Source organism: Mastigoproctus giganteus, chromosome 5 (assembly GCF_048544385.1).
Source record: "Mastigoproctus giganteus isolate SK-2022 chromosome 5, ASM4854438v1, whole genome shotgun sequence".
NCBI lineage: Eukaryota > Metazoa > Arthropoda > Arachnida > Uropygi > Thelyphonidae > Mastigoproctus > Mastigoproctus giganteus.
In genome coordinates, this window is record NC_143579.1 from 135,343,978 (window position 1) to 135,370,566 (window position 26,589).

Consider the following 26,589-nt stretch of genomic DNA (forward strand, 5'->3'; position numbering starts at 1 on the left):
GTAATATCTGTTTGGATATTAAAAGTCTTCTTCTGCTTCAGATGTACAGAAACTGCTTTCTACTTTTGTAAAATGGCTGTAGAGAAGGAAATTTCTTATTTAAGCAAGTGATTTTTAGTCTCCAAATAAAGCAAAGTGGTGCGAAACTTGGTAAATGCCCGATTTTCTTTTTACTAAACTATGAATTTTAATTTTATGTGCTCTTCCGTGTCGATCACAGCTACCTATGACCGTGGTTACAAATCTGCCATTTAGATTCAGTTCATACCCTCCCCACCCATTTGGATGCGACTGAACCTTTCCTTCGGGTTCGTTGTTATGGCAGCCGCTCCCTATTGGGGATCCGGTTACAGCTGAGCCCGAGTAACAGTGTTTTCCCTGTTTCAGTACAACGCTGGCGGCGTTCACGAACGCTAAAGGTTGGGCGCAACGTGGATCGATGGGGATTGTTAGAAACCGCGGCAAAAATGGCAACCTAGGGTAAGACGGTTTTACAGGAATACGTGTACAAATTCCGTTTGAGTGAATTAACTACTCCGTATTTTACTTTGTGGGAAATATCTTCTGCGAAAAGAGGTATTTGAGCTTGGGCGAATGCTTTTCAGCCATGCAGAGAAACCTATAGCACAGGTCTGTCTACTGTCAATATGGTTACCATCATGATCTGGCTATTGCTGGGAGTTACTGTTGTCAAGGGTAAGTGTTTTTCAGATATCTTTTTCGTGCTTTTCTTTTATTTTACATCTAAACTGTTTGTCGGATTAAAAGCATAACAAGACTGATGTTTATAGTTAGATTAATTGAAAAGCTACTATAAATTTGATATTCCAGCGAAAGCGGAAATATTAAATGAAGTTGATTCAGGTGTTACAGTTCAGCTTGATGCAGCATATGTATTACAAGTATGCACTCTTCATTTTATAATTGCTTCACTTAATTATGATTAAACTGTGTTTTTACAGGAATTTTATATTTCTGAAGTAAAGAAAAAGATCTCAAATTTTATTATTATGACGCGGTATCTCTTCTCTTCGGGGAAAGCGATAAACAAATTAGTATCGAACGGGTGATGCAGTGCCTAACTGAACGAAATCATTTAAAGGTTCGTAACCCCCAAGGTTGGACTTCATTGAATACACAATTTTGTGTATTCAATGAAGTGTGCATTCACTTAAAAATTGCAATGTGTGCACTTTGTGTGAAAGTGGGTATTGTTTATGTAGATGTATATATTTTTGGCAGGAAGAAAAAAAATGACGTTAATTCATTTATTTCATTTCTCTTTCCTTGCTCTCTTTCTCTTTTTGATTCCCAAAACATATTCCATAAATATTAAATGAAGTGGTCGAATAAATTTATTGTTGTTATACGAGTAAACTTGTCTTCATTATTGTAAATGAACGTATGTTATAATGCAGTTACGTTGTGGAGAATGGTTTTATATTTAGTATTTTACTTTATACTTTATATAGCGTACACTCATAGAAATGCCAACTTGTTAACAATTTTGGGTTATGGGTGGTCTTACGAATTAAGTGATACTATGAATAGTCCTTGAAATGAATCAGAAATTAAAATCTCAAGTCGAATTATATATGAATGTTCACCTTGTTTCCCCGTGCCTTATTGAAAGATAAACTTATGCTGTCATTCTGTTATTGCCCACAATACTTTTTTTTTTGTTTTATATATAGTATTTTATTTTATACATTATATCGCTTAAATTAGTTTGAAATGTTTAACAACTACTTTTTGTGATTATTAGTTTTTGCATGAATTAATAACGTAGGTGATCTCAATCAGTATTTTGATGCTACAAAATACTCACTAGAAATTGCAAATAGATTTAATACATGAATAATTTACACTCTCCTAAATTAAGTTTCGTAAAATTGAGCACGTGTTTATAAAATATAACGTTATTTCTTCCCTTCCCCCATGATATTTTTTCTTATCGTTACAGCTTTTGAAATGTTTTTTTTTTTTTTTTTTTTTTTTTTTTGTAGATTTACTTTTTCTGTAGTCGATAGAAATCATGCGAAGAAAACAGTAGGTATTCAAGAAAGTTTCCCTGAAGCCTAATTCAGAAGCAGCCGCAGGTCTATACTTTATACCCTGTGCGAGATTTTTATACCCTGTGCGAGATTTTCTTTATGCGCCCTCTTCGACTTGAAATTGACAGCAAATCAGTGAATTTTCTGGGAATTTTGGCGCCCTGTTCGGGGTACCGCTCGATCGTGCTCTGTTCTAATTAGCTATACTAACTTCGTGGTCTGAAATGCCATATATATATTTTATTATTATTTTTTTAAAATCAGTGTTTTTTTTTTTTTTTTTTTTTTAATATTGTTTCGGTAAGATAAGCAAATGTAATATTGACTTCACTCAGTGTAAAACTTTATTTGTAGCTTTATCAGAGATAATTATTATGAAAAAAATTATGAAACTTTTTTCATAATAATTTCAATTTTCTATTAAAAACGATCTAATACTCAAAAGTATATGCTAATTTTATTAACTTAACATGGAAAACGGTGAATGAATACCGTGAAGAATTTTAAAATATGTAAAATAATAAGCATATAATTTGGCCTGTCACCTCTTCCCTTTCAATCCCTTCAGTAGCTGGAAGTAGAAGGGCCTGTGGAAAAAGTTTTAACTCACTGTATCTGGAATGAATACGAAGTTTGATGTTGTGGCTCGGGCCTTTTGAACTCTAGGCCCCCATGGAATTTCCCCCTAATACTGCATACCTTTTGTTGCGCTGCTGTATTTCCATCATCACCTCCCTTTCCCCCTACCACCATCTTCAGAAAGGAAGTTCAAAATAGGCAAGAATGTGTTTCAAAGGAATTAAATGCCAATCACTTTATGGATTGGACTCTATGGATTGGACCTGGACTAAGACTAAATGTTTGGACTAAAGCCCAGCATATATATTTGATCTTATTTCAATAATTATACAGTAATGATAATAGCTTAGTAGATAAATATAATATTGTTAAACTCTTAATTCTACTTAAGTTTATTTAGTCATGTTTTCCTGTTTAAAAAAAATGATGAAGTTATATATATGCTGCTGTATATATAAGGTTTGCTTCCTTGCATTGTATTGCCTATAACTATATTATATATAATATAGCTCTAGTTATAGTTATAGCCTATAACTATAACTAAAAAAAAAAAAAAAAAAGAAAAAAAAAAACACAATGAATCAGGCTTTGAATATTAAATTTTCACACAAAATTTTCATTAATTTTGTCTTTTAACTAAGATTTTGGTCAATAGACTTGATTTAGTCTATGGTAAAGCACAAGAGTGTAGAAGCATTGACAGTTGAGTGCATTTATTTTATAATAGATCCTATGGTCAAAGGCTACCTACTTCCTTAATTCAAAAATGTCCAATATTATATAACTAATATCATTATTAATTTAATTCAGTACTAATATAATTTAATTAATCATTAGTAAAAAAAAAATATTTATCACTCCATATTACCCTCTGCCATTGCTGAAAGACTCATTTATGCACTGACAAATGTGAATTAGTATTGTTATGTGATAATCTGCAGTTGCTTGGCCATGGTAGTTGTGCTACAGGCTGACTGTGGTCTTTAGGGTAAAGAATGTAGATAAGCACTTTGCAAGATTGCATCTGCACCGCACACTTCACACAAAATGCATTACTATTGTTAACTGTTGTGCTGATATATTAGCTGCCCTAGCAGAAATTGCAATTAGTGAAATTGCAATCATCTTTGACCTTGATGGCTACACTGACTATAAAGGTGAGTGTGCATATGCAGCTTGGGTATAGTTGTTAATTTTAGTGCTCCCAAATTTTGCATATTTTTTCTTATTTGGAGTGCAATCCAGTATTTACACATGTGCTACAGCAAAGTCTATGTGGATACATATCTTTAGATGCTAATATCTTCTAGTTAAGTCACCTTCTATGGTGTATGTCCTCTTGTCTGGTGATACCATTTTCCAGCATATTATGGCTCACCCTTCCTGCCTTTCAGTCTTTGGGACTGCTGCTGTCAATGTCAGTGATGGCTGTAATCCTCCCTCTCTCAGAGCAAAGTCTCAAAGTGAGTAGTTCAATTTATTCAGTATTGTTTATGCTTACTCCTGTCACTGCATGCCTAAGCCATTTTGTTCTGCTGCAGGCATGAGAACAGATACCCTGAAGAGGATAACTTAAATTGTTCCTTCACTGACCCTGTAATTTAATAATAATCTTAACACATTCTTATCTGTATGATACACTGTTGTATTTCTTTTCATTGTTAAAAATGCAGCTCGTCTGCACTGCTCGTCTGAGCAGTGCAGACGAGCTGCAAGAGTAGCTCATGGTGTATTGTCAATGATATATAGGAATTTTTCTAGCAGGGATAAGGAGGTGATTATTCCCTTGTATAAGGCAATGGTCAGGCCACACCTAGAGTACTGTATACAGGCCTGGAGGCCTCATTTCAGGAAGGATGTAGAGCTGCTGGAACGAGTACAGAGAAGGGCAACTAGATTGGTGAATGGGACAAAGGGGTTCTCTTACGAAGAAAGGCTTAAGTTTTGCAAATTACAGTGTCTGGAAACTAGGTACCAGCGGGGTGATCTGATAGAGGTGTACAAAGCCTTGAATGGTTTGACCATGCTCAATGCTGATGGGATTCTTCCTCTAGCTCAGAAAAATCACCTGAGAGGGCATAAATTCAAATTGAGGAAAGACAGATGTAGGATAGATGTGCGGAAATTTGCCTTTAGCCAGCGGGTGGTTGGTGGGTGGAACAGACTTCCATCCCTTGTCGTGGAAGTTGATAGCCTAAATAAGTTTAAGGCTCAGCTGGACAGGTATTTCGAACGAACAGAGGGGTGAAGTGGAAGTGGTTATTTTTATTTATTTATGTTACTTTTTTTTTTTTTTTTTTTTTTTTGGCTGATGCTGCATAAGCTTGCTTTCTTGCATCAAATGCCTCTACTAATGCTAATGCTAAATGGATGGAGAACAACTTCCACAGTTGAAAGATTTCTTACTTGCTGTTGTAGCTAAAGCCAATTCTCAAAGTCAAGATTATATTCAGGATGTGTCCTATTCTAAGATGAGGAAAGATATCATTAGCTTTTAGCCTGTGAAGCTAACAAAGTCATAATTTCTGGAAACCTTATCATGGAAAAGTGGTCGAATTTAGAAACATTGGCACTGCTTTAATAATTGAAAATGAAGAGCTTCAAAGCTATCAATGAAGAGGTAAATATCAGAGCAAAGTTACTTGACAGAGTAGTAAATACTTTTTACTCTGTTCCCCCTCAATCAGATCATTCTTCAGGGCCAGCTCAGGAAATTCCTGCCTGTCAAGAGTGATACTATTTATTTGGAGTCATTAACTCAGTGCCCAACTCCTGTCAAATCCTTTGTGGATGTCACTTATAGTGGGTTGAAAATGAATGATAAAGCTAAACAAAGTAGTAATGTTATCATTCTCAGAACCTCTGAGAACAGTGAATGCAAGACACAAGCACCAAGGTCAAAAACTTCGTAACTAAAATCTTAAAAACTGACGTTAAGAATGTTAAGGTCAAATCCTTTAGATTTGTTTGTAACAGAGGTATTGATCTGGAAGTGGCAAAGTCAGATATAGAGTGTATATCTGCTTTGGAGTCCTTCACCACTGTTGGTATTTCTACAAGAGTTCATTAAAAGGTAATCCTTCCATGGTTTATTGTGTCTCAAAAGACCTTACAAAAGGGGAAATAATAGAGAACCTTTACAATAAGAACTTAGCTGATTTTGGTTTTACCCTTGAGGATATCAAGCAGGATACTACGTTCAGATTCACAACAAAGTCAAGATCCTCTTAATACGTGCATTGGGTATTAAGTTTCTCTCCAAAGATGCATAATTGTATTTCATCTTTAGAAAGAATTTTCCTAACCTGGAGTGCACACAAACATTGTCCATTTACTATAGTCAAGTCACTAAATGCTATCTGTGTTGGTTTTGGTCATACTACATAGTATTGTATCCATGAGTCCCCTTTCTTTGGCCGCTGTGCACGTAGTAGTCACATTTTTGCTGGCTGTCCAGAAGAACCTACTTGCTGTGTTGACTGCAAATGTTGAATGTGAGAGTATCATCACTCTGCTAGAGACCAACCTGTCCGGAGTATCTATGTGCCCTTCAGATGGCAATTTGGTTTTAGATGAATAATGTCAATTCCAATCTTGTATAAAATGTAAATAATAATTCTTCTCTGGTATCTTGTAAATTACAAATTATGCAAATTATCGGTGACCATTGCATGACTGTTGCTGATGAGATTAGTGTTAGCGGAGGAATATCATATTGATATAATATCAATACAAGAATCATACTATGCAAAGCTTCACTTAGGACATACTTCAGAAATTAAAGGATTTTCCTTTCTACCAGAGTAATTCAACTAGTACAAGAAAACCCTAAAACTTGCATAGTTAAATGGAAAACTAGATAAAACTCATCAGTGGACTTTGCAAAAATTTGCAACATGTATTTTATTTGCCTATCAAACTAACTTTTTTTACCTTTTGTCTATATATTGTCCTCCTCCTGAGGATTTTAATAATTCCCTGAATTATCTTGAATCTGCCTTAAACTTCTTGGGACCTAAAAATAAAACAATCACATCTGATGTAAATGCAAAATATAATATGTAGTTTAGTACTAATTCTGATAGTAGAGGTCAACGTCTGGAAGAGTTTATTATTAATCATAACTTATCTATTGTTAACAGACCACAACAGTTTACTGTGTTTTCAAGTTAATCAGGAGAGTGAAATATTGATGTCATTGGACAGTTTGGCAAAAATTATACTCCTCAACCAGAATTAAGTTTCAATAAAAATATATTAACTGGCCATCTTTTGGTACTTCAATCTGCATGGATTTTCCTGAACAAGATACATATATTTTTCAGGATTTTTCTGCCAATGAAACTGCTATTGCAATCCAAAGTGTGATAACCAAAACTTCATACAAAACTTTAAGGAGGAAAAAAAAAAAAAAAGAAAAAAAGGATCAGTTTCAAAACTTGTATAGATGCTCCACATCAGCCTTCAGCCGATGTGGTGCATCTATACGTGCAATATGTAGCTCTAAAAAAATATACATAAAAGAAGATACTATAGCCTCTCGGAAATAAGCGACTTGGACAAATTTCCTCAACAACTCTGGTAATAGTAATACGTGGGTTTTTACTATAAAATATCAAGGATTGACTTTTTCTTTAGAAGTATTTGGAACTGTGGTCAGTACTTGAGACATTTGACTAGTTGGACACTGTTTTGGACAGATTATTCCCTATTGATGACTCATCAACTGACTCACAAGTTCACTCATACTTAGTGTGTGAATTTTTAATATTCTTCTAATGAAGCTACATTTCCATTTACTTCTGTAGAACTTACACAACTGTTGTAAAGAAAATCAATATTAAAAAATGTCCTAGTCTGGACCTAGTAGAAAATTTATTTATCTTAAGGCTTATTGAATTGAGACCATCAGTGATAAATCTTTATAATAAATGTTTGTAAGAGGATTCTTCCCAGATTTATGGAAAACAGCTTTACTAAAACTGACTAAAAAACCTGCAAAACCGAGCTTTGGAACCAAAGTCCTATACACTTATCGCCCTTCCTGAAAATATAGGGGAAGTGTTAGAATGACTCCTGGCTTTGCATCTTATGAATATCTTACAGTCACAGAATTTATCTACCAATCAGTATGGTTTTTTGGCAGGTAGATCTTATGAGGATGCCTTGGTTGACTCTGTTTCTCATATAGAACATTCATCATTTAAATATATTCTTGCTATTTTTGTTAATTTTAAGGACACTTTTGATCCCCTCTGGAGGGGAAAAGCCCTCAAACGTCTTTGCACTGCCCTCAGCAACTTTACTTTCTCTTCAGAAGTTACTTCAACAACTGAAGGAAGGGGATGAATCAGATGAAATCAAAATTCTGTAATGTCTCCAGGCAGGTGTATCGAGGTGTCCCCAGGGGTCTCAAGAGACCCCTACCATTGAGGCTATTTTTCAGGGGTTGAGCCCTCACATTGGCAGAATTTCTTCATTCAGCTAAAGTTCAGCAATTTTGCCATGTCTCTGCAAGGGATTACTCACCTCTAGTTAAATGATGGTTTTCGGCTCCATTGTAAACATTCAACGGCTACTACAAGTTAAAATTAACAACGCTCAACTCCCAGTTGTCACGGAAACAAAATATTTGAGTGTTGATTGTGGGTTATAGATTAAATTTATTCTCGCACCTTAATCATGTTTTTGGGGTGTACAATTTGTGGAGTATAATGTGTACAGAAAAGACCAACAGGGTAGGAAGGGAGGAGGGGTTATTCTGTTAGTTAAGAAACACAAAATCTAAGGAAGTGCATCCAGTTAACACAGGTGGACAGTGCAATTTTGAGTCTGTTTGGTGTGACATAAAGACTGGGAAAAGAAAAAGAAAGTAGGAGTATGTTATAGGCCCAATGACTCTGATGAGTACAACGAACAGCTGTGCAGAGAAATAGCATGGGCCAGTAAATCAGAATGTTTTGTAATGGGGGATTTTAACTTTCCAGATTGATTGGAACTCATTGGTCACTTGCATGCTAGCAAGACTTTTGTGGATTTATTGGAGGATTGCTTTCTACAGCAACATGTTTGAGGGGCAACCAGAAGGAGTAATACCCTTGATCTGATTATCAGCAGTCATTATTCATGCATTAAGAATTTGCAGATAAAGGAACCACTAGGTGACAACAGTGATCACAGTGTACTGATTTGGGATTTATTTAAAGATGTAACTACCATCAAGAGTAAAGGGAAGGGTTTTTGTTTTCGTAAAGGTGACTACTGTGATCTCACTGTTTTTAAATTCTATACAGTGGAATCAACTGATGATGTTACCAACAGTGAATTCTAAATGGGAAGCCTTCAGGGACTTAATCTTGGAGGCTACTAGGCTTTTCATACCAACTAAGAAATACTGTTCAAGGTTCAGACCTGAATGGATGTCTGATAAGTTAACGAGGCTTGTGGCAGAGAAGAAAAGTTCATGGGCTGCATATAAATTATCAGGCGATACAGAAGCGTATGGCAGATATATGCTAGTCTGTAATCAAGTCACAAAGGAAGTTAGGCAAGCAAAGGCATATTACGAGAAATATTTGGCAAAGGATGCAAAGGAAAACAGCAAAGAGTTCTTTATTTATGTAAATTCTAGAAGGAAGGGGATGGATCAGATTGGTCCACTTAACATAGATGGTTTGACTATTGATGATCCTGCTCAAGTAGCTGATAAATTAAATGAGTATTATGAATCTACATTCCCACATGAGGAGTTATTCAAGGAGGGGAATGCCAGAAGTTTATCAAACTGCAAAATGTATCTAAGTGATTTTGTAATAACTGAGAGCCAAGTGGAGGAGAAATTGTTGAAGTTAAACATTAAAAAGGCACCTGGTGTAGATGGAATCTTATCTAGTTATAATAGAGGCAGCAAGGGACGTAAGCGCACCCTTAGCCATAATTAGCCTTAGCATCCTTAGAGTCAGGGGATCCCCATGGACTGTAAATCCCCATGAGACTGGAGATTAGTATTAGCATTAGTAGAGACATATGATGCAAGAAAGCAAGCTTATGCAGCGTCAGCCCAAAAAAAAAAAAAAACACTCCCATTTCACCCCTCCGCTCTTTCGAAATACCTGTCCAGCTGAGCCTTAAATTTATTTAAGCTATCAACTTTCATAACAAGGGATGGAAATCTGTTCCGCCAACCAATTACCTGCTGGCTAAAGGCAAATTTACGGACATCTGTCTTTCCTCAATTTGAATTTATGCCCTCTCAGGTGATTATTCTGAGCAAGAGGAAGAATTCCATCGGCATTGAGCATGCTCAAACCATTCAAGGCTTTAAATACCTTTATCAGATCACCTTGCCGGTGCCTAGTCACCAGACACTATAATTTGCAAAACTTAAGCCTTTCTTCGTAAGAGCAACCCTTTGTTCCATTCACTAATCTTGTTGCCCTTCTCTGTACTCATTCCAGCAGCTCTACATCCTTCTTGAAATGAGGCCTCCAGACCTGTATACAGTACTCAAGGTGTGGCCTGACAATTGCTTATACAAGGGAATAATCACATCCTTATCTCTGCTAGAAAAATTCCTGTATATCATTGACAATACACCATGAGCTACTCTTTCAGCCCGTCTGCAATGCTCAGTGAACTTCATATCTGCCTGCACAATTACCCCCAGGTCCTTTTCATTCTCTACCACTGTCAGTGTAGTGCCACAGAGTTGATACGTTGCTCTGGGATTACTGTTTTCCATATATAGTATTTTACATTTGTCAATGTTAAACTTCATTTGCCAGCTCTCAGCCCATCTCCTCAACATTTCCAGATCCTGTTGCAGCAGCATAGCATCAGTAGTGTCCTTAACAACCATGCCAAACTTTGTATCATCTGCAAACTTGGACATTAAGCTTGATATACCATCATCAGTACCATTTATAAATACAGAAAACAACAATGTACCCAACACTGAACCCTGAGGGACTCCACTAATAACATTAGTCCATGATGAGAAAGTGTCCATTGATTATGACTCTGTCTTCTCCCCCTCAACCATCCCTTTATCCATAGCAGCAGTTTGCCTCCAATGCCATACTGCTCCAATTTGTGCAGCAGTCTTCCATGTGCAACAGTATCAAAAGCCTTTCTAAGATCCAAGTATATAATATCAAAGTTATTCCCTGCATCCAGTTCTTTTGTGACTGCATCATAGTACCCAATCAAATTGGTCAGGCAAGACTTTCCCTTAACAAAACCATGCTGTGTCTGAGCTATAACTGAAGTCTTGTCTAGATGATCCTGCAGTGCTTCTTTAACCAGTGCCTCTATTAATTTTCCTGGAACAGAAGTTAAACTCTCAGGTCTATAATTACTTGTGTCAGCCTTTGATCCTCCTTTGTGAATTGGGGGTCACATTTGCAAATCTCCAGTCTATGGGTACCTTCCCTGAGTCCAAAGAAGCTGTCATAGTTATGGCTAAGGGTTCGCTTACTTCCTTTGTTGCCTCCTTTAATATAACTGGACAGATCCCATTCACACCGGGTGCCTTTTTTTATGTTTATCCTCAACAATTTCTCCTCCACTTTCCTCTCAGTTATTGCAAAATCATCTATTTCACTGCCAGAGTTTACTTAACAACCTCTGGCATTCCCCTTCGTGAATAACTCCTCATGTGTGAATGTAGATGCAAAATATTCGTTTAGTTTGTTAGCCACCTAAGCATGATCCTCAACTGTAGAACCATCAATAACCAGTGGACCAATCTGATTCATACCTTTCTTTCTAGGGTTTACATAGGTAAAGAACTCTTCTTTGTTTTTCTTTGCATCCTTTGCCAAGGATTTCTCATAATCTGCCTTTGCCTGCCTAATCTCCTTTGTGACTTGATTACAGACCAGTTTATATCTATCATAGGCTTCCATGTCACCCATTAATTTATATGTATTCCATGCATTTTTCTTCTCTGCCATATGTCTGATTAGCACCTCCGTAGCCAGGTGGGAAGGAGCAGCAGTGCGTAGCACACGCTTCTTGATTAGACCGGGGTTCGAGCCTGTCACCACCAAATACGAAGGATGCGAAAGGTCAGGGAATGACCACCGTATATTCCCAGAGCAATATGGCCTTAGTTGCTAATGTTCCTAAAAACCAAATAACAAATAACATGTCTCATTAGTTCATCTGACATCCACTTAGGCCTAACCTTGAACAATATTTCTTAGTTGGTATATAAACCCTAGTAGCTTCCAAGATAAGTTCTTTGAATGCCTACCATTTTGAATTTCCTGTTGGTAACATCATCAGGTGGTCCCACTGTATAGAATTTAAATACTGTTTCAGACCATCATAGTCACCTTTATGAAAGCAAAAACCCTTCCCTTTACCCCTGAAGGTAATTACGTCTTTGAGTAAATCCCACTTCAGCGCACTGTGATCACTACCACCTAGTGGTTCCTTTATCTTCAGATTCTTAATGTTTGAAGAATCACTACTGATAATCAGATCAAGAGTATTACTCCCTCTAGTTGCCTCCCAAACATGCTGATGTAGAAAACAATCATCCAATAAATCCACAAAAGTCTTGCTAGTGTATGAGTGACAAACCCACAAATTCCAGTCAATATCTCGGAAATTAAAATCCCCCATTTATAAGACTTGATTTACTGGCCCACTATTTCCCTGTACAGTTTCTTATTATACTCATCAGAGGCATTAGGCCTATAGCACACTCCTACTCTCAATTTTGATCTTCCAATGCTTAAGTCACACCAAACTGACTCGACACTGCACTGTCCAGTGATGTAGACTGGCTTCACTTCCTTGGATTTTCTGTTTCTTAACCAATAGCATAACCCCTCCTCCCTTGCTATCCTTTCTGTACACATTGTACTCCCCAAATGCCAGTTCTGCATTCCTTATATCTATGTGACACCACGTCTCTGATATCCCAACAATATCTGCCTTTGATGTTTTGGCAATACCTGAAATTCATCAAATTTATTTACCAAACTCCTAGCATTGGTGTACATGCAAATATACATGAACCTGTTCCTATTCTTAGCTGTCCTAACACAACCCATGTTGTACCACAATGACTCCCAGCAGTCTCTTAAATATCCTGCATCTTGTTTTCCAGGCTGCTGCTCATTTCAATAGAATCAGTGCAAGACTCAATTTCACCTCTGCCAGTGGCTACTGTTAATCTATTAGTCCTTGTATCCCCCAAGCCAACAGTTTTCTGACCCAGCTAACACTGCCTCAATAGTATCAGGAAATATTCATGCACCCTTTCTATTTAAGTGTATCCCATCCTTGTAGAAGCAGTCTCTCCTGAGATGTGCAAATGTATCCCCAATTCACAAAACAGGTTCAAAGGGTGACAAAAATAATTATAGACTTGTTAGTTTAACTTCTGTTCTGGGGAAAATAATGGAGTCACTGGTTAAAGAGGTGATACAGGATCACCTAGACAAGGCAGCAGTAAAAGCTCAGACACATTTTAGGGTTTGTTAAGGGGGGGAAGTCTTGACTGACAAATTTGATTGGATACTACCATGTGGTCAGAAAGGAACTGGATGCAAAAAATAAGTTTGATATCATATACTTGGATTTCAGGAAAGCTGTTGATATTGTTGCACATGTGCTTATTGGGGAAGCAAACAACTAGTTTGCTTGCCCTTTTGAATTAAACTCAGAGCCTCACTCTGTTTAACTGCTACTGTTTAGTTATCCCTCTGAAAATATGATGATGTATTGCTTTATGTAGAACAGTGAAATCCATCTGCATTCTGTTCATTGTGGTTATTAATTTTATTGAGTGTGCTGCCCCAGCTAAACCGAGGCTACTACTCACATTTTCTCGAAAGTGTTTGTTTTTAAACTGCATTCTGATTGCTTGCTTTACTGACCTGTAAACACACACATGAGGGGGCATAGATTCAAATTGAGGAAGGATAGTTGCAGAACTTTGCCTTCAGCCAGCAAGTGGTCGTTTGTTGGAATAACCCCAGGGGCCTCACGACTGCTGAGTCCATACTCACCTCACCAGTTGTTGAGTATGGACTTGCCGAGTTGCTTGGCACACCAGGGTCTTGAGTTGGATAATATCATCATTCTTCTCTTTCTTGGTGATTCCCTTCTATTTCTCTCTCTCTCTCTCTGTAACTCAGGATTTTTTTTTTTTTTTTTGGCTGGTGCAGCAAAAGCCTCAGGCTTCCTTACACCTTATAGCTAATAATAAACTTTCTTCGTTATTGTGGAGGTGGTGTTTTGAATAAATTCAAGTAAGAAATTGACAAATTATTGGAGGGGGATAGACAGGTTATGTGGGAAGGATTTTTTGCTTTCTTGTATCATTTTACAATACTAATACAAAACAATGTTGAAATTACTTCCAATTCCAGCCCATGAGTGATTGTCAAAAAATAACAAACCAGGTTGGTTAAACATGAGTTTCCCTTTTCTAAAGCATGCTCTGTTTCATTCAGAATTCCATTTCTATCTAAATGATCCTGCATTGTGCTCTTGACCATTACTTCCATGATTTACATTTTAGTTATCCACTTCAATCTTAGTCCCACCTTTGTTTATTGGCAATAACATGGCTCTTCTCTGGTCCAGTGACACCTTCATAATTAATCTTAATTGTTCAATTCACCCACTTGCTGCTTCCCTCTTCAGAATTAATGGGTATGTTTAGTGGTGTGCTGGTAAATTTTTAACAACTGGCTCGCTAAAAAAAACAAAAAAAAAACAAGACCAGGAATATGTGTGTATATTGTAAGTTTTACTGATTTACAACAATTTGGAATACAAAAATTATAAACAATAATAAAATATTCATTTTTTTATTCTCATTTCCATATGGCCAATTCTCACGAAATGTTTTTGTTCATTCTTGCAGAGCTCTCTTATCTTTAGCCAATCTATGGTTGTGATTGGGCTGCTTCTTCTTAGGTTTCATGGCAATTCTAGAAACGTGAAAACTTTGACAGATTTAGAGCATGGGAATGTCATTACCTTAAGAAGAAGCATCCCGGGCAAAATAAGCAGATGTTTGTTGGAGATAATATTCCTGTAAAATTGGTAGCAGAGATAATCCCTGCACAGGCTGCTGCATAGGGAAGGGGATGGGGGAAAGGAAGCACAAAGGGTGCCAAAATAATCACATCCCAGCTGGATTTTTAGTATCACCATATATAAGGTAATCACCCAAATTCCGCTAACTGTTGTGGATTGAAGTGCATGCCGCTGTACAGTTTATAGGCATGGTCAGTTTAGCAGCCAGTTCACAAAATTATGAAAAATTTAACAATAGACTAACATGAGCCTAACTCATGTTAGTCTATTGTTAGACTAACTAACAATAGCCTCTCCTCACCAAAATGATATACAGGAATTTTTCTAGCAGGGATAAGGAGGTGATTATTCCCTTGTATAAGGCAATGGTTAGGCCACATCTTGAGTACTGTATACAGGTCTGGAGGCCTCATTTCAAGAAGGATGTAGAGCTGCTGGAACGGGTACAGAGAAGGGCAACAAGATTAGTAAATGGAACAAAGGGTTGCTCTTACGAAGAAAGGCTTAAGTTTTGCAAATTACAGAGTCTGGAGACTAGGCACCGGCGAGGTGATCTGATAGAGGTGTATAAGGCTTTGAATGGTTTGAGCATGCTCAATGCCAATGGGATTCTTCATCTTTCTCAGAATAATCACCTCAGAGGGCATAAATTCAAATTGAGGAAGGACGGATGTCGGATAGATGTGCGGAAATTTGCCTTTGGCCAGCGGGTGGTTGGTTGGTGGAACCGACTTCCATCACTTGTTGTTGAAGTTGATAGCCTAAACAAATTTAAAGCTCAACTGGACAGGTATTTCGAACGGAACGAACGGAGGGGTGAAATGGGAGAGGGTTTTTTTTTTTTTTTGGCTGATGCTGAATAAGCTTGCTTTCTTGCATCATATGCCTCTACTAATGCTAATGCTAATGAGCTGGATCCAGCACACCACTGGTAGGTGTCATCAACTCCAGGAGCTTTAGTGGCCTTTAGGCCCAAAAGATTTCCAGTAAACAGTTTCTGTAATTTCAGTATTGCTAAATTCTTACTACCGAGTTTTGCTTGCATAGCCTCTCCTCACCAAAAAGGGTCTTTCTTCTGCCCATATCAATGTGAAGTTCCTGTGTAGTTCATCAGCAACATCAGCTAGATTATCTAAGACTTTTCCACACCCATTATGCAAGGTTCAGTCTGATTAATTTTCTTCTTTTTATTAAACACACAAAAAAATTTTTATCCCATTCTTTTCTCTCATAGACAGTGATTTATGATACTCAGCCTTTTTCAGCCTCACCGTTATTTTGGTACTATTACATTATTATTTATTCTTTATGTATGTACTTGTCTAAGGTAGCACCCAGACTAACGTCCAAGTAGAATTTCTACAAATGGGCCTGCAGTGTAAAGTGTGTGTAATAGGTTCTGTGTGTGTGTGTGTGTATATATATATATATATATAAAGGCCTCATCACCACCAGGGAGCAGGCACCACCTACATGCTACCTGGTGCCCATTTCTGGAAAACATGGAGTCAGGCCTAGGACTACTTATGTTCAAGAAATATTGTTCAAGGTTTAGGCCTAAATGGATGTCAGATGAACTAATCAGACATATGGCAGAGAAGAAAAATGCATGGGATACATATAAATTAACACGTGACACAGAAGCCTGTGATAGATATAAGCTGGTCTGTAACCAAGTCACAAAGGAGGTTAGGCAGGCAAAGGCAGATTATGAGAAATCTTTGGCAAAGGATGCAAAGAAAAACAGCAAAGAGTTCTTTACTTATGTAAACTAGAAGGAAGGAGATGAATCAGATTGGTCCACTTGATATCGATGGTTCAGCTGTTGATGATCCTGCTCAGGTAGCTAACAAACTAAATGAATATTTTGCATCCTCATTCACACATGAGGAGTTATTCAGGGAGGGGAATGCCAGAGGTGTATTCAACTCTGGCAGTAAGCTAGATAATCGTGTAATAACTGAGAGTAAAGTGGAGGAAAATTTGTTGAAGATAAACACAAGAAAGGCACCTGGGGTGGATGGGATCTATCCAGGTATATTGAAGAAGGCAGCAAAGGAAGTAAGCAAACCCTTAGCCATAATTATGAGAGCTTCCTTGGACTCAGGGGAGGCACCCATAGACTGGAGATGTGCAAATGTGACCCCAATTCACAAAGGAGGATCAAAGGGAAACAAGTAATTATAGACCTGTGAGTTTAACTTCTGTTCCAGGAAAATTAATGGAGGCACTGGTTAAAGAAGCACTGCAGGATCATCTAGACAAGACTTCAGTTATAGCTCGGACACAGCATGGTTTTGTTAAGGGGAAGTCTTTCTTGACCAATTTGATTAGATACTATGATGCAGTCACAAAAGAGCTGGATGCAGGGAATAATTTTGATATTATATTCTTGGATGTTGGAAAGGCTTTTGATACTGTTGCACATGGAAGACTGCTGCACAAATTGGAGCAGTGTGGCATTTGAGGCAAATTGCTGCTATGGATAAAGGGGTGGTTGAGGGGGAGAAGACAGAGAGTGGTAATTAATGGACACTGCTCATCGTGGACTAATGTTATTAGTGAAGTCCCTCAGTGTTCAGTGTTGGGTCCATTATTGTTTTCTGTATTCATAAATAATATTGATGATGGTATATCAAGCTTAATGTCCACGTTTGCAGATGATACAAAGGTTGGCAGGGTTGTTAAGGACACTACTGATGCTATGCTGCTGCAACAATATCTGGAAAGGTTGAGCAGATGGGCTGAGAGGTGGCAAATGAAGTTTAACATTGACAAATATAAAGTACTACATATGGGAAACAGCAACCGCAGAGCAACGTATCAACTCTATGGTACTACACTGACAGTGGTAGTGAATGAAAAGGACCTGGGGGTAATTGTGCTGGCAGATATGAAGTTTTCTGAGCAGTGCAGACAGGCTGAAGAGTAGCTCATGGTGTCTTGTCAATGATATACAGGAATTTTTCTAGCAGGGATAAGGAGGTGATTATTCCCTTGTATAAGGCAATGGTCAGGCCACACCTTGAGTACTGTATACAGGTCTGGAGGTCTCATTTCAAGAAGGATGTAGAGCTGCTGGAACGAGTAGAGAAGGGCAACAAGATGATTAGTGAATGGAAAAAAGGGTTGCTCTTACGAAGAAAGGCTTAAATTTTGCAAATTACAGTGTCTGGAGACTAGGCACTGGCAAGGTGATCTGATAGAGGCGTATAAAGTGTTGAATGGTTTTAGCATGCTCAATTGCTGATGGGATTCTTCCTCTTGCTCAGAATAATCACCTGAGAGGGTAGAAATTCAAATTGAGGAAAGACAGATGTAGGATAGATGTGCGGAAATTTGCCTTTAGCCAGTGGGTAGTTGGTTGGTGGAACAGACTTCCATCCCTTGTTGTGGAAGTTGATAGCTTAAATAAATTTAAGGCTCAGCTGGATAAGTATTTTTAACGAATGGTGGGGTAAAGTGGAAGTGTTTTTTTTTTTTTGGCTGATGCTGCATAAGCTTGCTTTCTTGCATCATATGCTAATGCTACTTCACTGTCTCTCCTGTTTGCACTAAAACCATGCACCCACAAGAGGTAGTACAATATTTGTGGGTGTCAACAGCCCTGCTTTCAGGCTGCCCATACCTGGAAGCCTACAAAAAAAAAAAAAAAAAAAACCCTAAACCTATAAGAGTAAAATCCCGCATCAGTTTTCTTTCTGATGCCTGCAAAGAAACGAAACAAAAAAAAAAAAAAAAAAACAAGTTTGGAAGGGAAAAAGAAACAAACCAGAACCTGTAAGAGTTTAATCCTGCATCAGTTTTCTTTCTGATGCCTGCAAAAGCAATTGAAAAAAATAAATAAATAAATGAAATAAAAAAAAACTTAACAAAGTTAGGGGGGGGGGGGAGTCTACAGTTCTAATCTGCATTAATCAATACAAATAACTACAAATACAATTTAAAAAAAATAAATAACTATGTATTTTCTTTTTGTATTTAACAAAATTCCTGGAATACTGAAATTCTCAGAACCTTACACCTATTGAGTTTTGGCTCCTCAATTAAAATCTTGTATAACTGATCTTAAATTATGCCTAAATTCCTCATAAGAGGCCACTCATACTATGAGTGTCCTCTTTATGTGAATCCTTTGACTGTCCTCCACAGAGAGGACACTCAAAACATGCTCCCATTTTTCAGGTAATCTACATATAAACAAAGGATCCAACTCCAAACCTAAGTCACATAACTTATATTTAAGCAAGCCATGCCCTGTGATTATATAAGAGGCTTCCATGTAGGAAAGAACCATTTATTATGTTTATTTACAATATTAAAACATACATCAGGAATAAAAAAAGTCTAGTTACAGCACCAGCCACACTGGTGCCACACCGTTCTTGCCATATTTCTGTCAATTTCAGTAAAATATTTTTCTTCTCTTCTGATGAATGAAAATGTCATTTGTAATTCACACGAATGTAACTTGTGTACCCTTCCTTAAAAAGTAACTAAAAGCTCTAAATACAATATACAAATCCAACGGGAGTGCCCCAGCAAGCACCTGACGGGCATTAGTCAACACTAAGTTGTTAACGAATCAGCTTATTTCTAAACTTGACATTACTTTAATGCTTAAACCAAATATAGGCAGCATAAGCTACAATGGGTAAAAAAAAATAGCCTTGTAGTAAAGACTATTAATAATTAAACAGGGTGGCCTACTGTAGTCCAGTTTACCTTTCACTAACATCATTTACAGTCTTATTAGAAGAAATCTTGAGTTCATTATTCATAGTCCAGTTCGTCAGGTAACACACTACCCCTTAAATTTTATCTTCAGTTACCGTGGTACTATTACATAGTGTGCATAGTGTTAGGGTCAGGCGCCACCTGTGATTTCTCACATCTGCGCCATATGTACGCTGTGAAGAAATACAGAACTACTGTAAATGCCAGAAAAGTGTTGTCTGTTGTATATGACATATTGCGTTAGGTTCTGTTGGGTGTCCTGGCCAGGTCGCCTGAGCGTCCTGGCAGCAGGACGCTCAGGCGACCCTGGTGGGACCCACGTTGCCAGCACACACCGCTAGGAGGTAGCCAGGCTGCCCTTTATTCTCTGGCTGGTCTCCACCAGGGTCGCCTGAGCGTCCTGGACGAAGACCAAGTTAAAAAAAAGAGAGAAAGAGAAGAGAAGGCCTGGGGAACAAGAGGAAGGGTGTCTGAATGTGAGGAACAAGCTAAAGTGGACAGATAGAGAAGGCAGTCCACCCGAGTAAGGAGAAATAGGGGATGGGTAGAGGGATCAAAAGTCACAGGGGCAGGAGCCACTGTGTGAGTGCCAAAGGCCAAGCACTCTCTGGGAGTCAGCTTTTCAAGGAGTGCCAACCATGATGCCAGCATAGTATTTTAATCTTCAGTCTTACTCTTTTATCAGTTGGGAAAATGCTATCCGACCCCAGTTTGTGTTTGCACTTGAGGGTCGTTTTTCTGAGCAGCTCTAAGTTCAGCAAACTTTGCCTGTCTGATGGTAAAGACAGCTTGTGCGTAACTCGTTAAAGCTTTGTATGTTGTTTCATTCTGAAGCAGGTATGTTTCATGGTTACGAGGGTTATCCTGGATTTCAGTAAAAAATTTGAGCCTACAATCATTGTAAGCAGGGGATTCATACATGAGATGCTCCCATGACTCCTCTTCGCCACAGTGGCAGAATGGATTGCTTTCAATTCCCATTGCTGTCAATTTCTGTTGAAAGGGCCCATGTCCTGTGATCAGGAATGTAACTTGCAGACCAGGTGAAAACTGGGAAGGAGACTTTGGGAAAGTCATGTCAATGGATGGGAGGAATCTTCTGGTAATTTCTCCTTTGGGCGTGGTTTCCCATGAATGCTGCCAAAGTCCTTGAAGGCGTTCGAAGATACGTTTTCTTTCTTGTTTCAGGTCATTGGTAAGCTGCAGTTGAAGATTTAACAACTGTGTCGGAATTCCCTTCTTTAATCGATGGTAAAGTCCCCTTTTAATCACCTCAAGATAGAGTGGCAAGCATCCAGTAATAACCTGTATGGCAGGGGTGCTGACAGTGCGACATGCCCTGCAGATAGACAACAGCATGAATCTTTGTGTTGAGTCAAGTTTACGCTTGTTCTTTTCCAGGATGGCCTTTGTATGCCAAACTGAGGCTCCATAACACACAATTGGGAGAAACGCCGCTTTATAGATGAGAGACAAAGCTTTATGCTTCAAACCCCAGTCCACTCTGCTGACTCTTCTTATCATAGCCGTATACTTTCGGATTTTTTTGTGCATAAGTACTTCAGATGAGGGTGAAAGGTAAGGCCGGTGTCAATGTAGATTCCCAGGTATTTGACTTCTGTGTAGAGACGTATAGGGATGTTATTTAACTTCATTGTTGGAGGCCTGCATATTTGTAGCTTTTCCATGAGGAGAATCGATTTTGTTTTCTCACCTGAAATTGAGGTTGTGGAGTGCTGCCCAGTTTTGGAGCTTTTCCAGAGCTGTATTTGCTTTTGCTTCCAGTGCTGCTCTTGTGTCACCGTGAACCACCAGAACAACATCATCAGTGAAGGCTAAGGGTCTAGCTCCACCCAGGTCAAACCCCAGGAACTCGTCCAGAACAATGGACCAGAGGAATGGCCCAAGGACAGAGCCCTGGGGGCACCCCCGGTGAACATATCTTGTCATAGTCTGCAGAGCCGGCCCGAGGGGGGTGCGAACGGTGCGAGCGCACAAGGCCCCGCGTTTCTGAAGGCCTCGCGGCGCTGACTGATTTTGCTAATAATAAAAATGGTTTATTTTTTATTTTATTATTTTTTTTTAATACTGTGGCAAAATCTAGCGACATCGCCATAAAATGGCCATATTTTTAATATACATAAGAAATAAAATGTCAGTAATCATGTTATTAACATTATCTGAATAATCATGTGTCTGTCAATATCTGAATAATCATGTGTCTGTCAATATCTGAATAATCATGTGTCTGTCAATATCTGTCAATAATCATGTTATTAACATTATCTTTCCTAATGAAGAGGAAAGCGATGATAAGAAAATGGTAGAACGGGAAGATAATCACGAAGCAGAGGGAAACGTACAGACGGAGGATTTTTTTTTCAGCGTCGAACAAAGAACAAGATGAATTATTCCGAGGACCGCAGCTTCAAGAAAATCAACAAAACGACGAAGACGAAAATGTCTATATCAATGATCCTGGTACTTGACCCGAAATTATAACTGATAAATTTAGAATGGCTATCGTACAAAATGGCGTGACACAAGTAAAAAACTACGATTTTACGAAAGATAAAAATAACGGAAGTTTTTCTGAAAATTATTATTTAAGAAAATTAACGAATGGGGAACGTCAAGAACGAAGGTGGTTACTCTACTCAAAGTACAAAGATGCCACATTGTGTTATGCGTGTAAGTTATTCTCTTCAAATACCACTTCTCTGTGTTTAACTGGACTTAACGATTGGGTACATTTAAGTTCGCGATTACAAAGTCATGAAAGATCAGAATATCATTTACAAACTATGTACAAATTGTTACAACTTGAAAAGAATTTGAAACTTGGAAACACTATTGACAAAGAACATGAAAAAATAATTAAAAACGAAACACAGCGTTTAAAATGTGTTTGTGAACGAATAGTGGCTGCAATTTTATCAGAGCATAATTTGGCGTTCAGGGGCAGTAGCGATGCTTTATATAAACCAGAAAACGGTAATTTCTTAGATCTTGTAGAATTACTTGCAAGATTTGACCCAATCATGAAACAACATTTGGATCGGTGCGTAGAATCAGCATCGCCTTCCTATTTATCTCCTAGAATAAAAGATGAACTTATTTCTGCTTTGGCTAAAAAAGTTAGAAAGGAAATAATAAATACAGTTCGGAAAGCTAAGTATTTCACAATTTTATTAGGTTGTACTCCAGACGTAAGTCATCAAGAACAATTATCTGTTATTTTAAGATATGTTAATGTAGATAACTCTGAAAGTGATGTAAGTATACAAGAAAACGATTTATTTGTTTTGAAACAGTAAAATACTCAACAGGAAAAGGGTTATCAGCCAAAATTGAAAGCATATAAGAAAAGGAGGAATTAGATTTAGGGAACTGTCGAGGACAGGGGTACGATAACGGAGCTCATATGAGAGGTTTATATAAAGGCGCGCAAGCACTTATCCTGCAAAAAAATTCCAAAGCACAGTATATGCCCTGCGGAAGTCATAATTTGAATTTAGTTCTTGGAGACATTTCAAAATCATCTTCTCTTGCAAATTCATTTTCTGGGACTTTACAAAGCATATATAATATTTTTGCAAGTTCTGGGATATATTAAAAGAGCGTGTGAAACATCTTACTCCAAAACCACTGTCAGAAACGAGGTGGGGATGTCGCCTCGGAAGTGTGAAATCTGTGAGATACCAAGTACCACAATTTTCTCTAGCTTTGAAATACCTTTATGAACATACCCGTGACATGAAAACGAAAACCAATCAATCGAAAATAAACTTACTTAATTTGAATTTTTATTAAGTTTGGTCATTTGGTATGACATACTGAATGAAGTAAATATTGTGAGCAAGATTTTCAAAATTCAAATATAGATATCGGTACTACAAATTCACATTTAAAAGGCCTTTTAAATTTTTTTGAACAGTATCATGACTCGGGATTCAAATCTTCTTTAATAACTGAAAAGGAAATAGCTGAAGAATTACGAGTGACATCTGAATTTAAGAATCAAAGAACTGGACGAAAAACAAAGCAATTTCGTTAGGAAGGAACCGATCAGCCTATTTCATCAGGCGAAGAATATTTCAGAATTCAATATTTTCTAGTCATAATCGATTATTTCTTTTAAGAAAAGATTCGAAATTTATCACGAACATGAGACAATCATATGGTTTTTTATATAATTCGGATAATATTCAAAAACTGACTGAAAACGATCTTCTTAAATGTTGCAAAGACTTAAATGCGACCTTGCAAGACGATATTGGTTGCATTGATTTATTTAATGAAATCAAAATTTGTCGTCGAGTTTTGCCTTCCAGGATCACAATATTACAAATATTACAATATTTACTGAAAAATAATTTACAGTATTTGAATTGTATCCAAATTTTGTTACTGTTCTGAAAATTATATTAACCTTACCAATTACCGTCGCATCTGCAGAAAGATCTTTCTCAAGATTGAAAATAATAAAAGATTACTTGAGATCTAGGATTAGTCAAGAATGATTTACCTCCCTAGCCATTTTATCTATCAAATCCGAAATAGCCAAAAAACTAAAATTATGATGATATTATCAACGAATTTGCTATAAAACATGTAAGAAAATGAAACAAAAATCACATATGGTGACCTTATTCCATTAAGTTGCATACCAAATTGTATTTTATAAGTATATGAAGTAATTATTTTTCTTATTTGATTTATTAAAGATTTTTTTGTGATTGAAATGTTAATTTTATTAAAATAATTTAATTATTTATCATTTTCATGAAATCCTTACTAAACCAATTTGTGCAATGTAATAAATATCAAAATGCAATAAATTATTTTGTTGTACGAAATTTGTATCAAGGCCCCGCAAGTCAACATTGCACCGGGCCCCGCTTTTGTTCGGGCCGGCTCTGATAGTCTGGTATTTGTTTACAACTTGTAATTTTCTATTGCTGAGATAGGATTTTAGACTATTGTATAGGTTTTTGGACGCGTTGGTACTATTACAGATAAACTTGTAACTGTTATAGTTTTCATTACTTTTCATCACTTTGTACATGCCCCTTTTCATATTTTTCTGCTCTGTTAGACTGGCCAGCTCTGTATTCATCCATCTTGTCATCCTTGTGCTATATTTCTTAACTCAGCTGTAGTATTACATTCCCTCACTGGCCCAAATAATGGTGATGTACTGGTTGAGGTTTACTAGTTGATTCTTTTTGTTCCTTCTGGATAGTGACTTTAGATATGTATGATTTGGTTCCTTTGTCCATTTATATTGTTGTTCACTTTGTGTATGCTAAGAGGCCTGAAATCATAGGTGATATTGTTTACATTACTCTAGTGTGTCTGGCCAAGTACAGTTCATTGTGTAGTGAAACTCTGCTTTTCATCACATTGGAATGCTCTCCACTATTCAAAAGCTTCTCAAAGTTCACAACTCATCTGTGTAGGTATTTTTACTGAAAATAAGAGATTCTGGCCACAATAAATAAATCAGCCAATCCCAGTTTGTTAGCATTTCAGGATGGTGTTGCACATTACTTAAAATGGTTGGAATGTTATTCTAATGTGATGTATTGTGTAGTGTGTATCACGGTAGTAATATTGATGCTTCAACAGGAGGGAGGGGAGGAAGACAGCTAAAGATCATCATATATTATAATTCTGTGAAAGAGAGGGGGGGGGCGCTAACATAGTTAGATGAGTTGTGGGCAATGTATGATGTCATCCGGAATACTCTGTGTTGGTCCATGGTGATTTTTTTTTTCCCTAATTAATTTAGAAGCCATCAATTTGTGAAAGATATGCAGGCGGTGATATTAGCATTAGTAGAGGCATTTGATACAAGAAAGCAAGCTTATGCAGCATCAGCCAAAAGAAAAAAAAAAAAAAAAAAAAAACAAAAAAAAAACAAATAAAAAATAACCACTTCCCCTTCACCCCTCTGTTCGTTCGAAATACCTGTCCAGCTGAGCCTTAAGCTTATTTAGGCTATCAACCTCCACCACAAGGGATGGAAGTCTATTCCACCAACCAACCACCCGCTGGCTAAAGGCAAATTTCCTCATGTCTATCCTAGATCTGTCTATTCGCAATTTGAATTTATGCCCTCTCAGGTGATTATTCTGAGCAAGAGGAAGAATCCCATCAGCATTGAGCATGCTCAAACCATTCAAGGCTTTATACACCTCTATCAGATCACCTCGCCGGTGCCTAGTCTCCAGACACTGTAATTTGCAAAACGTAAGCCTTTCTTCGTAAGATCACCCCTTTGTTCCATTCACTAATCTTGTTGCCCTTCTCTGTACTCGTTCGAGCATCTCTACATCCTTCTTAAAACGAGGCCTCCAGACCTGTATACAGTACTCAAGGTGTGGCCTGACCATTGCCTTATACAAGGGGATAACACCTCCTTATCCCTGCTAGAAACATTCCTGTATATCATTGACAAGACACGATGAGCTACTCTTGCTGACCATCTGCACTGCTCAGAAAACTTCATATCTGCCTGCACAATTACCCCCAGGTCCTTTTCATTCTCTACCACTGTCAGTGTGGTACCACAGAGTTGATACGTTACTCTGGGATTACTGCTTCCCATATGTAGTACTTTACATTTGTCAATGTTAAACTTCATTTGCCACCTCTCAGCCCATCTGCTCAACTTTTCTAGATCCTATTGCAGCAGTGTACTGTCATTAGTGTCATTAACAACCCTGCCAACCTTCGTATCATATGCAAACTTGGGCATTAAGCCTGATATACCATAATCAGTATCATTTATAAATACAGAAAACAACAATGGATCCAACACTGAAACCTGAGGGACTCCACTAATAACATTAGTCCACGAAAAAAAAAAAAGTCCATTTTTTTTTTCGTGGACTTTTTTCCACGAAAAAAGTCCACTGAAGAGCAGTGTCCATTGATTACCACTCTCTGTCTTCTTCCACTCAACCATCCCTTTATCCATAGCAGCAATTTGCCTCCAATGCCACACTGCTCCAATTTGTGCAGCAGTCTTCCATGTGCAACAGTATCAAAGGCTTTTCTAAGATCCAGATATGTGATATCAAAGTTATTCTTTGCATCCAGTTCCTTTGTGACTACATCATAGTATCCAGTCAAATTAGTCAGACAAGAC

At 37.6% G+C, this 26,589-nt stretch overlaps 1 protein-coding gene across 3 annotated transcripts in view; it reads left to right on the forward strand.

Moving 5' to 3' along the window:
- Positions 1-404: 404 nt before the first annotated feature.
- LOC150085722 (roundabout homolog 1-like) overlaps positions 405-26,589 on the forward strand; it is a 1,418,757-nt gene continuing 1,392,572 nt past the window's right edge. For 2 of the 3 annotated variants that reach the window (XM_090374199.1, XM_090374201.1), the window contains exon 1: positions 405-696. In XM_090374199.1, the coding sequence (XP_090230325.1) occupies positions 648-696 (49 nt within the window). In that variant the 5' untranslated portion in view covers positions 405-647. The remainder of the gene's footprint in view (positions 697-26,589) is intronic. The other variant, XM_090374202.1, reaches the window with a different exon arrangement.